Source organism: Oxyura jamaicensis, chromosome 2 (assembly GCF_011077185.1).
Source record: "Oxyura jamaicensis isolate SHBP4307 breed ruddy duck chromosome 2, BPBGC_Ojam_1.0, whole genome shotgun sequence".
Lineage (NCBI taxonomy): Eukaryota > Metazoa > Chordata > Aves > Anseriformes > Anatidae > Oxyura > Oxyura jamaicensis.
In genome coordinates, this window is record NC_048894.1 from 86,832,623 (window position 1) to 86,845,889 (window position 13,267).

At 39.0% G+C, this 13,267-nt stretch overlaps 1 protein-coding gene across 7 annotated transcripts in view; it reads right to left on the reverse strand.

The window, feature by feature from the left end:
- Positions 1-13,267, reverse strand: part of COBL (cordon-bleu WH2 repeat protein) — a 154,544-nt gene that overhangs the window by 87,286 nt on the left and 53,991 nt on the right. For 5 of the 7 annotated variants that reach the window (XM_035317840.1, XM_035317844.1, XM_035317843.1 and 2 more), the window contains one exon: positions 11,095-11,178. The exons of the other annotated variants lie outside the window; for them this stretch is intronic. In XM_035317840.1, coding sequence (XP_035173731.1) covers positions 11,095-11,178 — 84 coding nt within the window. The remainder of the gene's footprint in view (positions 1-11,094; positions 11,179-13,267) is intronic. 7 annotated transcript variants of the gene reach the window in all.

Sequence of the window (13,267 nt, forward strand, 5' to 3'; positions counted from 1 at the left end):
ACTGACTTGTACAATTGCCAATATTTTTAGTTGATACTGCCTTTCTGACCTGTAGCCCTTAAACTGGAACAAGGACCTTGTTTAACGTTTGTTAAATTTAGACGGCGCCACTATCCACTATTACCCCCCTCCCACCCCTGCTGCACTAATCTCCCATGCCAGCTGCTCAAATGTTTACATTTGAAGGGCTTTCTCTGTTTGTGCAGAAATGGTCTCTGCACAGTATCTCTCATCTGTACATTTGCCAGAATCAAGGCAAGAAAAGCCTCGCTGCTGGAATTCTTGATTAATAAATAGTCTTACATGTTTCTTCTTCCCTTCCCCCTTCTGTCAAATCCATTGCCATTAGGTTTTTATAAGGCAAAACTCCATAGTGCTCTTTATTGGCCTGACTCTTGTCCTATGCAAACAACTGTAAATCAGAACAAGCTCCATTTGGAGTCTATGAAATTACACCATCTCTGTGCTGAAACTGGGAGAGATCAAAATCAAGACGTATACCTGAACATTTGCTGGGACGGAAAGAATAAAATGTTATAATCAGAGGAGGGAAACAAACCAACAGCACTAACAGCCATAAATCTAATGGTAATCTCTCCATCTCTCGTCGGTTCGCTTCAGAGTGCCTGTACAGCTCACGTCCTAGACATCAGTTCCACCTGGCTCTCACTGGGTCACCAAGGTACTGAACCAGCAAAACACATGAACAGGTGCTCAGGATGACACCGGAGAAGTCAATGGGTCCACCTCCTGCACCGACTGCTCATCATCAAGCTATGGCTATGTCTTGCTATTGGCTTTGATCTGATTTCCCTTCTTCTGGCCTTCCAGGTGACTATTTATAAAGCCAGAAATACTTTCCCTAGTTTTCCTGAGTACTTTGAGAATAGCTTAAAAGTGTAAATGACAAAAACAACAACAAAAACAATCAATCAAATAGAAAGCAACAAGAAAGTTATCTACCTGCAAGTATCACAACTTCATGCTATGTAAGTCTTTACAAAAACTGACCACTGTTTGTCGCTCTCCTTTCCCTCTCCCACTTGCCTCCCAAAATGTTGCCGTGAATTCGAATGAAAAACTAAACACAGGAAGGTAACAGGAAAAGCAATGTCTGAAATTATTTGCAATCATTTCTGTTAAGCACAAGCGGGAAGATCAGCATTGGAGCTGCAAGTAAAAGACCAATAAAGCCTAATTTAGCAACTGTTTATTAAAAAGAAGAATGTGAAACAGCTACACAGACTGCAGGCATTAGAAGGTCTCTTGTAGCAATTAACAGCTGAAGAGCACACACAGAACTGAGTGCTATACAGTCCTTACTTCATATGCACAACTCCTATTTGAGTTCAAGGGAGACCTGTAAGGCTTGTGAAGACTTATGTAAGTTCGACTTTGCATGAGAGAACTAAGCCACAAAGTTCACTTAGGAAAGCTCCCCCATCAAAGTGAAATGTATTGTGTCCTGTCAGCAAATGTTGTTTTGCAAATCCTCTCTCACCTGCCATAAGATATTATTGAGACATATGGTTTCACACACTACCAAGCAGCTCAGTTTTGCCAACGAACACTAATGCACAGAACAAATATGTGTGGAAATCATGAGATCATCTAATTAAAAGAAATGTTATTGTTTGCCACTACTTTTAATGAAATCGAGTCTTCGCTGTCCACAGAAGAGGCTGGAAAAGAACCAAATCCTATTAGCGCTCATGCCTCAGAAATTCTTTGCAAGAGAAGAGAAATTATACCTTAGCCAGTGTTGAAAATCTTTGCTGTATCTAAAATCTGTATATGCTAATAGGATATTTTAGACTAGTATAATGAATCTATGGTTACATGTGATTCAGATTATGCCACTACAAAAACAGGTGTTACTGTCTGAAAAAAAATTTCCATTGTGTATTAGCAACATGGAGTCCATGACATGCAATTAGCCATTTCTGATTTCATCTAGCAAAGGGCACTGGCATAAATACACACTAATCCTTTCATTACAGTAGTTACATTTGGAAAGCTTTAGAAGAAATATTTTGGATATCCATCATTAAATCAAACAGAAATGTACTTTGCAATGGAATTAATAATTCCCTGACTCATTCCCAGACCATCCCAAACTTAAACACAAAAAGCATTTTATGTACACAGAAATATGTGAAATCCCTTTTTAAGTAACTACATTTCTGCTTATCCAATTGCAGAAAAGCCTGATCCTCGGATAAACTTTTCTTTAAAGGTGGTATTTTCAACACCACTGCATGCTGGTCAGTTACACTAAGAACAATACGCTGAATAAATTATGACCAAATATGAATTACAAGGCTATTATACACTATTAAGGGTCTCTCTTAATATTAAATACCAAGGAAGCAAAGCCTAAGTGGTTGAGATGTCACTAGAAAAATCTCAAACGGAATTTAAGTTCGTCTTTGTTTTGTTTTTTTAATGTCCCTTTATTAATGTAAATTAAAAGCCATCAGCCTTATTAGCTGCTGCTTTATTCTTTTTTTTTTCAGTGAGTTAACTTCAAAACTTTTCAGTGAAATCAGTAACAAAAGATGAATCAGACATAAAAGGATTTGGGTGGTTAAGGGTGTGTCGTAAGGTCTTAATTAAACATCCGAGGGAGATATCTGAGCCAACTTACGCCAGCCCGACTAGGTACATCCACACAACACAGAAGGATGCCATGGAGCCCAGGTCTGGAAGCTCAACTGCCTCACACATCTGGCTAGCCTAACTTACCATGCTCTTGTTAGCTTGGGCCTCTCCAAGTCACACCTCTTTGCGCTTTCCCTTCAATAAGCCTGACACATATCCTTATGATGTGCTTACTCCCCGCTTTGGTGCCTGAATTCTGCTTCTGGGCATGCTGAGCATGAAACTGCTGAGAAACTATGCTGCTAACCTCCTGCCTAAACTCCTAACCTCCATGGGGATCCGTAAAGTTGGCAAGTCTCTCTGTCTTCGTCAGCAAAGGGGCTTAATCCAAGAGGTGAGCACAAGGCATGGCTAAGAAACCTGGCTCCAAACAAATCCTAGGTGCTAGAAGAGGCAGCTATTGGATTTCTCTCCTGTCTTGTCCTCCTCAACCATCCAACCACCCACCCACCCATCCATCCATCCATCCACCCTCCCACCCACCAGTTCAACAGTTCAGCAAGAATATGGAAAATTCATGTTCAAAACTTTGTTCTAGTTAAGAGGAATCAAACTGCCTTCTAACTGGAGCAGACTGAGATTATCCTCTGTTCAAACACATAAATACGAGTTCAGCTAGAAGAAAGTGAGACGAGGCCACTCATCCATCTGAACAGCGAACAGCGGCCATTTGGCTTCCCTGCTTCTAGCTTCAATGACAACTTACTTGCTGGATCTAACATCTGCTTAGCATAAAGCATAAAAAACATCTCCAGCGCTGGCACTGGAACGCAGAGCTGCCACCACACTTAAGTTACTTTGTTACTGGTCTGAATAGTTAAGCTTGCTCTCGGTCTGTCTTTCTGAGTCACTGAATATTTGGGTATTTTTACGAAAGGGTGCTTCCCACATCAAGAATACCTCACAGCTTTGTTCCAAGCATCTCTAGCCCAGCAAGTATTTTGGTTTTCATTACAAAGGAGGAAATAATTCTCTCAATAATGGTCCTGAGAGAGATAGATTGGCTGCTGTTTCCAAAGGCACAGAAGGGATCCAAACTTTGATCTCTCACATGATGGCTAACAGTGGTAGGTGGTAAGTTTCTAACGTAAAAGCCCTAAACTCAAGATTTCATCCTGAGTAGAGACAGGTAGAAGATACACAAGATGGTCAGAGTTTAACGTGGGACTCCTTGTGTGTTGATTTCAGTGGCTTCAAAACTCAGTAAATTAAACTCTGATGATCCAGTGCCCTACATAGCTCGAGAGCATTTCCTTCAAAACGCCCTGCAGAAGCCTCTGGTGGAACAGAACCTTCTGTGTTGTCCTTTCACCAGCAGCAACTGAGGGGGAAGAATGACACAACTCCAGTTTTTAAAGATGTGTCTGTTTTCTTATTACCTGGTTTGATCTATGACAAACAGGCAAATGCAATGCATTGTAGTGATTTTACTCTGTACCATACAACTTTATGTAAAGATGCAACTTGTGGTGATCACTGACTACATGACAATCTTTCTTTTTAACAAAACCTTCACTGCTGCCAAAAAAATGTGACCTGTACAAACCCAGCACTCTGAAGTGGAACGGAGGAAAAGAAAGTCCAGCCTAAGAGATTTGTTACCAAATCTCACGATTTTAAGCCACTTTTGTGTGGTGAGGGAAGGAGCTGACAAGTGATTCCTGAATCCACGAGGTTGGCAGCATTTGGTTGTACAAGCTAAGAAGCACAGCCAGAAGATGGGTCAGCCAACATGTCTCTTCACAAGAGTCTGTTTTCAATAGCTTGTAACATTATGATGCTTTAACCAGAGCTGCTGAGACTTTCCATTCCAGGTGTCTGCCTAAGGCTATTTTTTTCTTTTTTCTTTTTTCTTTTTTTTTTTTTTGAGACGAAGTAGTTCAGCTGGTTCTGAGAACCAGACTTCTTTTACACTCCACACTAACTCCAAGGACCTTTTCTTTGAAGAGGTCTCGTAACACCATTCTTTGGAGCGAGAACTTGAAGGCTCATGGCAAGCAGCCACTGTTCCAAGCTCTTGCCTTCTGCTATCACATAACCTAAGAAAAATCTTAAGGCATTATGTTAAATATATGAACATATCTATGACTCACATAAACAAAGACAGTGGATCCTGTAAGTGCACACCATGTAGCTGCATCTCTTCAGCAGACGTAACTCTTGATGAAAGGCACCTAAACCACCTAATCCATCCTTCTACGCCAAGGCAGAATCAAGTATATGTAGCTCAACCCCAAGATTTTTTGTCAGTTTTGCAGCCCAGGTTAGGTGATAAGTGTTTCACAGTCTCTTTTAAATCCCTTCTGAAACTTCCACACAGTCAGAATTATTTCCCAGTTAAATTTTCATTGCTATACACAGAGCAAATTACTTCTTCCCCTGCCCTCAGTGGACAAGGAGAATAAAAGTTGCTAACTGTCTTGTTTGCTACCTATTTGAATTTTTTGAATGCCACTTACAAGACCATTGAATCTAGCAAAGCTCAACTACTCAGCAAAAGTTAACAATAATTTATTTTTTTTTTTCTAGAATATCGAAGGACATCAAAATAAAACTGACATCACTAATGTGATGGTAAATCTCCTCTTAAGATATCTGGTATGTAATAAATCTATTTTTCTTCTAACCATGTAAAAATTTGCAGAAATGAAAACATTTTTAATTATGTTGTATCCTCTTGAGTATCATTCTCTGTTAACCAGCTCTACTGGCTTATGGGTACCCTGTAACAGAAGAGTGATGAGGACAGACCAATATGTTGTAATATTTAGATGACTCTCCATACCCATGTTGGGTTTTACATTTTGCAAACAAAATCACGCTAAGCAAAATTGTTTCAAAACCATATCACAAATTTATGCCTTTGATATCATGCATAGATAGCTCTAACTGTGTAAAATGTAATAGAAGTATCCCAGGATTTGACCCTGCAAGTACAAATAGATGCAGACAACATCCTAAGCGCTGCCAGGAGACCAAGAAACAAGAATACGATCTAAAGTGAATGCAATTGTCAGAAATAAAAAACATATTAAAAGTAGATAGCTACTCACTTCCATTTAGATGACATGAACAATATTCTCATTGCTACAGCTCTTACTACCTGACTATATGAAGTGAAATCCTAAACAGCAAAGATGATATTCACTGGTCACTTGGAGCCTGAGACGGTTGAAAAGAAATCACATTTTCATTTATGTTTGCATAACCATACTTGATCGCACCCCAAGCACTTCTAAATTTAGAAAGTGCATCATGAATAACTCCTGCCAGCTCTGAGACATCATAATTAGAATATATTAAGAGCAAACAAGGCCCTGAAAAGGTAAATAATACGTTTTTTAAAACCCTTTATAGGGAAAATAGCTATTTCGACCATTAAAGAAGTTCTTAAGAAGTGACTGCCAAAGTTACTAATGCACCAGAAGTCCTCAAGATTTGCTTTCAAACTTTAGGGCAGTATTTTTCTTCTGGATGATGACTTTGTTTTTTGTATAGGAACTGGTATAGGAACTGGTAAATCAAATAAAAGCACAAACAAATAAAAACAACACCAGAAACAACAACAAAAACCTATACATATGTCCTAAATGTATCTGATAACCATTTGAAACCCAAAATTCCTTTTTTTTTTTTTTTTTTTTTTCTGGATATTCTTGTTTGTGAGCATATGCAATAATGGCTGTGTCAGTTTTATTAAGCAGGGAACTACTAGATTATCTGCTTCACTGAGGTTCACTGATTCTGAGTAATATATTCAGACATATACTGAAAACTAGATTTTTAAGTATGTGCTGATGAAAATCTTCTAATACTGGTCTGCTGAAATCGTGTTTGAACTAGAGAAACCTTGTGTGATAAGACTTTGTGCTGAAGTTTTAAATCCTCTGATAAGTGTCCCTGGCTGTACTTTTAAATATTTTTTCCCAAGCTGATTTATTACATAAACAAATTCCACATCAGAGATACACGTCGTTCAGCACTTGGGATGTGTTTTTTTTTTCACTCTTGATTTATGAAAACACAAAGGCCCCCAAAATAAAAACAGCTAATTTTAGTACTGTGTTCCAAGTATCAGGTTTCATCTTGATCAACTGATCACTTGAGGACAGTGACACCAAGTGGCAGAGATGACAAACTCCTCCTTTCTTTCCCAATTCCCAATTGCAGCTATGAGTCCGTCTTTGACGCACAAAAAAAAAAAAAAAAAAAAAAAAAAAAGAATAGGGTAAACTGTGCTACAGCTTCTAACTGCTTTATTGCTATGTTGCATTTATACAAGCTCTTCTGCTTAGTAAAAAATTGGTACAAATTAAAGGAAGAGATTTCTGCTTTGTTTACAATATAACATTAAATTTCAGATCCATTAAATTGTTTACTGATGTATGGTATAATGATTGGCTGCAGTTTGGAGACTATAATGAAAAAAATATTTTCTTTCATTTTTACAGTCCCTACAGTGTTAAATTATCATTTTATCTTTTATCCTTTATTTTTGCTGATACTGTAATTGTCCTTTCATCTCAGCGTAACTGATGACTTTCCCATCTCAACTTTGAAAATTAATTTCTTCATCAACAATCAACATTTTAATGACATTAATAATTTAAAAAGTAATTATAAAAATAAAGAACTAAGGATGTTATGGTGTATATAAAGGGAATATAACTTGTACTTCAATAATTACCAAAGACCTCCTATTTCTTACAGCTTTATTCTATTCCTTCGTATTGCCCAGTTTTCAAAACACAAAAAAAAACAAAGCAGTAACTCTAAAACAGAGTCATTACTTTTTCTAAAATTCAGTGCACATTACCACCATATAATAGTGAAAAAAAAAAAAAAGGATTTAAACAAAGAATACCAAAGTTCTTCATCATGCCCGTAACTTAGCTGTACTTCACGATTTGCGTATTTCCATATAGGCAAGAAAGACTTTCCTGATCCAGACAGTGTAACTCCTTGCACTATGCTGAAGATGATCTTTGAAAGGCAATGCCAAACTATTTTCCTTTCAAAAGTTACTCTGAAACTTTGGTTTTAATTCCTGCACTGCAATGCAAAATGCTTTCAAGGTGACTTATAACTGTAAGATAAATCACTTAAAAAAATGATATGGATAAAGATATAATCCATAAAGATATGGATTTGAAAGATAGACTATTCAGTGGATAAGGAATTGGCTGGATGGCCACAGCCTGAGTGTGGTCAGTGACTCTAAGGTGGAGGCTAGGGACAAGTGGTGTCTCTCCAGGGTCCATCTGAGGACTGATGCTGTTTAATATCCTTATCAATGACATAGACAGTGGGATCAAGTGCACCCTCAACAGGGTTGCAGATAGCACCAAGCTGAGTGGTGCAGTTGGTACACCAGAAGGAAGGGATGACATCCAAAGGGACCTGGACAAGCTGAGAAGTGGGATCATGTGAACCAAATGAGGTTCAACAAGTCCAAGTGCAAGGTGCTTCACTTGGGTTGGGCAATCCCAGACATGAGTGCAGAATGGGACAAGAACTCATTGAGAGCAGCCCTGCAGAGAGGGACTTGGGGATTCTGGTGGACAAAAAGCTCGACATGAGCCAGCACTGTGTGCTTGCAGCCCAGAAGGCCAACTATATCCTCAGCTGCATCAACTGAGGAGTGACCAGCAGGGTGATGGAGATGATTGCCCCTCTTTGCTCTGCCCTTGTGAGGCCCCACCTGGAGTGCTGCATCCAGGCCTGGGGCCCCCAGCAAAAGAGGGATGTGGGGCTGCTACAGCAGGTCCAGAGGAGGGCCACAAGGATGATCAGCAGGCTGGAGCACCTCTCCTATGAAGAAAGGCTGAGAGATCTGGGGATATTCAGCTAGGAGAAGAGAAGGCTCTGGGGTGACCTTATAGCGGCCTTCCAGTACTTGAAGGGGTCTTATAAAGAAAATGGAGAGTGACTTTTTATGCAGGCAGATAGTGGTAGGACAAGGAGGAACGATTTTAAACTAAAAGAGGGGAGATTTGGATTAGATATTCAGAAGAAATTCTTCATTCAGAGGGTGGTGAGGCACTGGCACAGGTTGCCCAGAGAAGCTGTGGATGCCCCCATCCCTGGAAGTGTTCAAGGCCAGGCTGTATAGGGCTCTGGGCAACCTGATCTAGTGGGTGGCATCCCTGCCCAGGACAGGGGGATTGGAACTGGATGATCTTCTAGGGTCTCTTCCAACCCAAGCCATTCTATGATTCTGTGAAACCACGGAATAGGAAGCCTCTACTGCATGACAATTTGCAAGAAGTCCTGTCTTACCTCATTATAATTTCTTCTATATAATGAGATCTACATGTATATTTGACAGACATGGCCATGTAAGATAGCATTTAGTTTGAGTAAGGATACTCAGTTCCCCTGAAGTACATCAATGAGACTATCTTTTAAACAATCTCTGGAATAAAGAATTACTCAAAATGACTGGGGGTTTCAAAGTCCAGCCCATGAGGAATTACTAAGCTGAATTTTAGAAGGAATGAAAGTGCCTGCACTGGAATTTCCACATGAATTTTATCTTAAGTTTATACAAGTGATCTATGCTAGCTATCTATGCCGAGTTTACAGTATATTAGAACTTTTTTCCACCTAAGATCTCATAATTGTTTACCTTTTTCTTAAAGCCCATCTAGCCTGTTTGAAGGATTCATGTCCTGCACTGCTGAGAGAATCAGTTGGACTTATTTTATACATTCTCATCAAACTTTTAACAGTATAGTACAGAATTAAATTGAATTATTTCAACACATTCATTTAAGTATGTACTTATGTCTTAGTAGGATCAGTGCTCAAACAAAAGTGTCAAGCCAGAAGTTGAAGATATAAACACTGAACAATGGCTACATTGTTCTTGAAGATTAATTGCTCTTAAGAGGAAAGAAAAAAAATCCCTGACCCGAAGGTGTTGATGTAACTGAATTAAAAGGTAATGCTTTTTTACCTCCTACTGCAAGATCCCTTTGCTCTCTAAGCTCTATTGCTTGTAGTTTCAAAAGACAAAAGTTACATTGTTTTGACAAGACAGGTTTAAACGTTTTTCATCAATGACAAAGGAAAAAAAGGTCTTAATTTGTGATTCGCCCTATGAGATTCCCTACAAAAAATTAAGAGGAAACAACCCTCTTCTGAGGAAGCACCACAAACTAGTGTGAAAGACAGTTCAGCATATTTGAACTATTTTCATCGTATCTTCACTTGGAATCCCTCTTCTTCCTCCTCCTCTAGTCATAGCTGGGTATTAAGACACTGAGATTAATGTATAATGGCAGTGAATACGACTCAGATTTTATTTTTGGCAAGATTATGAAGGTTTTTGCATATTTTTATCTCATATATTTCAATTAATGACCTAACCTTCTACTAGAACTTTAGATGAATAGAGCCCTCAACAAAATAGTCTTTTTAAAGTGTCACCCAAGTTTTTGGTGTTATACATCACTTTCTTACTTTTGTACTCTTTCATATATGAAGGCTTCACGGATTTTAAGAGTTAGGTGTTTTTTAATCTCACAACCAATCATTTCTCCATCTATTTCCCCCTTCTGAGTTCTTTTACATTATTATTTTTTTTTTTTGGGGGGGGGGGGGGGGTTTCTGTTCTATCACTCCTTCTCCATTTTTTTCTGTAATTTTCTGTCATTCTTCATCCTGACTTGTGATTTCCACATTCTGTGATCAGCACTCCTTTTCCAAATATTTGTTTGTAAAATGGGGATTCAGATCTAAGCCTTGCATATCAGGCTTCTATCATGTCATCAACACCAGTCTTCTCCAGGTTTTGAAAACATAAGAAAGAGCCAAGTAATAATAATAATAATAAAGGCAACAAAAAGACACCACATTTATTATGATTACAAATCCAAAACAACAGCCTTACAAAAACATATAGGATTCACACTTCCTAGTTATAAACCTAAATCCTGGTAATTTTGTAGTCTGTCAGGAACTTAAAAACCTAATTGTGGTTCACAGGATTTTTGTAGAAAAAAAAAGTACTCTCCATCCCCAGCTACTAGAGAAACAACTTGAAGGCTGCCATGCGGAAAGCAGACATATAAAGGGATAAAAGAGAAAGGTGCAGCCTTCTAAGAAATGTCACAGATAAAGCACATAAACACATGCTTGCATCAGGCACTGTTTGGAAGTCACAACTACACCCTTGGTTAAAGCACTTTTTGCTCACAATTGCTTAGAATTTAACTTTGCAAGAAACACGATTTATAGTTAAGCTAGCAAGAGTTTTATCCGAAGAAAGTGCATTGCACTTCAAGATGGGAACCCAGGTAACTAAGCTAGGAAGTAGGCTATTTCTACTTCTACTTGGCTAAGCACTGGGAACAGCAGTGGGTTCTGGCTACTCAAACTGCAGGATCTAATAGGAATGCAGTAGCATCTACAGGCCACTTTAGTACTTACATCCAAGCTTCCTTCACTTGTAGATGTAGAACTAAAAACATCCTCCTCACCATAATCTCTGTTCATCCTCAAGTGTTCTTCTGTCTGTAACACAAATAAGTATCCTACACAGAAGTAGCAAAGCAAAGAAAACAACAGAAACATGCCACAGCAAAGCACCAAACCTCATTATGGAACCAGGATGAAATGCTGCAGTAGCATTAGATTTGATTGCTGAGAAACACTGAAGGAGTCTGCAAAATTTTTCTGATGCAGGCAAGGCCCCAAGAAATCTATTAACAGGAGCATATAAGAAAATAAAACCAGAACAATTCTAAGGCAAAGAAAACAGGTAGCAGCAAGCAGGTCCTGCAGCACCAAGGGCCAGGTTGTCACTGCTATACCTGCAGAGACAGGGTTGCAAGCACAGAGCTTCTTTCCCCTGACATGTAAATTACAGGACTGCTTCTGTGTCCTGACAGATATCCCTCTCAAGCCTGGATCCCATGATCATCTGCAAAGGACCTCTGCACTGCTGTATTGCTTAGCAGTGCCGATTTAATCTTGATTTAGCTTCAGGCACGTAGCTACATTTCACATCAAAAAGATAAGGGGTTCATGCCACCTTTATGTTTTTTATGTCAGCTGCAGGAGAACAGAGGGTAACTGATCCAGCATAAAATTAGAATGGACTGAAGATGATACCTTATCTGGCATTAAGCCTATAAGCACTAAGTTAACCAAAGAAATACCTTCAATCAGTTTGCATCAACCAGGAGAATAGGTTTCTGCTTTTATTCTGTGTCATGGTGTTTTTCATATAGCAGGAAAAAAAGAACTCTAAAAGCTAGATGTACTGTATTGTCATACCATGATTACTGCCTTCAGCGAGCTCAGAAAGCAAGCATGTGTGTGGGCATGGAAATCTGAGTGTGGGCCTATAGAGTGGAGTGATACTTGATCCCGGACAGCTTGCAACACAGGCTAGTACTCTCTTCTTCCCTTGCAAAAGAAGTCGTCTTCCCTGTAAATGTATGCGACTCCACAGGATGCCCTGGGTTCAAGACTTTTAACAAGTCTTACTATTAACTAGTTCTAAAATAGAGACTACACACGACTACATGCAGTGATTCTGTATTTGTGTGTGTGTATGCAAATGACGATGCAAACAAAAAGAAATTAAACAAGTAAGCAGAACCAACTGAAGTACTGCAGGGAAGTAAAACTCTAAGGGAGTACCAATTAAAAACAGTTTTGGAAAAAACCTTCTGGGCCTGCGTGTGTGTGTCCTGAAACCACAGCGCACCCCACCATACAATCCCTTCATAAACTTATTAAATCCTTTCTTAAAAGAAGTTAGTTTGCCCCCATTCTGCTAACTACATCTGTTCAGCAGTTTCACTGTTGTTTTGTCTAGAAATCTGCCATAATACGGAGCCAGATGTATTATGGCCACTTAACGCTTGCTCTTGTGTGCGGCACAATTCTTCTGTTTTTAGTAATTCCTCTGAATATTTGGGCTCAGACTGCTAGAGTTTCATTCTGGATAGGTAATGATGACTTCCTTGCAGGTCTAAATAAAACTTGTTTTAATCCCTCTTCCTATAGAGTATTCAACATTTGAAAGTAAGAGTTCAATAAAGACACCATCAGGAAAAGTCAATTAACTTGTCAGCCAGCAAGACATGTCTGACAGCAAGACTTACACCTTCGCCTCAGATTTACAAGTTGTTCCTCGTACTTGTTTGAACAGTTCCTACTATCTCCCAGGCCAAACATTACTTGTAGCTTATTAATCGACCCTCAGTATCTTTAACACTTATTAAAATATATCTTTAAAAAAGCAACCTCAGAGTATGACCTCCTATGTCTGATTTACAAGCATGAGAAAGAAGAGAGGGGGGTGGAGTATAAAAGAATAAGGAGTTTGTAATCTCTGGGACATTCATCCCAAACTCAGCTGTGAAAAAAACACTGCAGTAACCACAGCACTGGCAGGCTTCAAAGCAATGTTTTCCAGTGTTGTAAGTGAAATTATTCTATAAGCTACATCTGAGCTGCTTCTGGAATTACAACTCCAAGAGCAGGCACTTCATACTGAGGTTCAGTAAAATGGGAACAGAGGTCCAACTTATAATACAGTAAACTGCATGCTGCAATATGTTCAGTTCCTCCAGAGGAGCTACAGTACCAA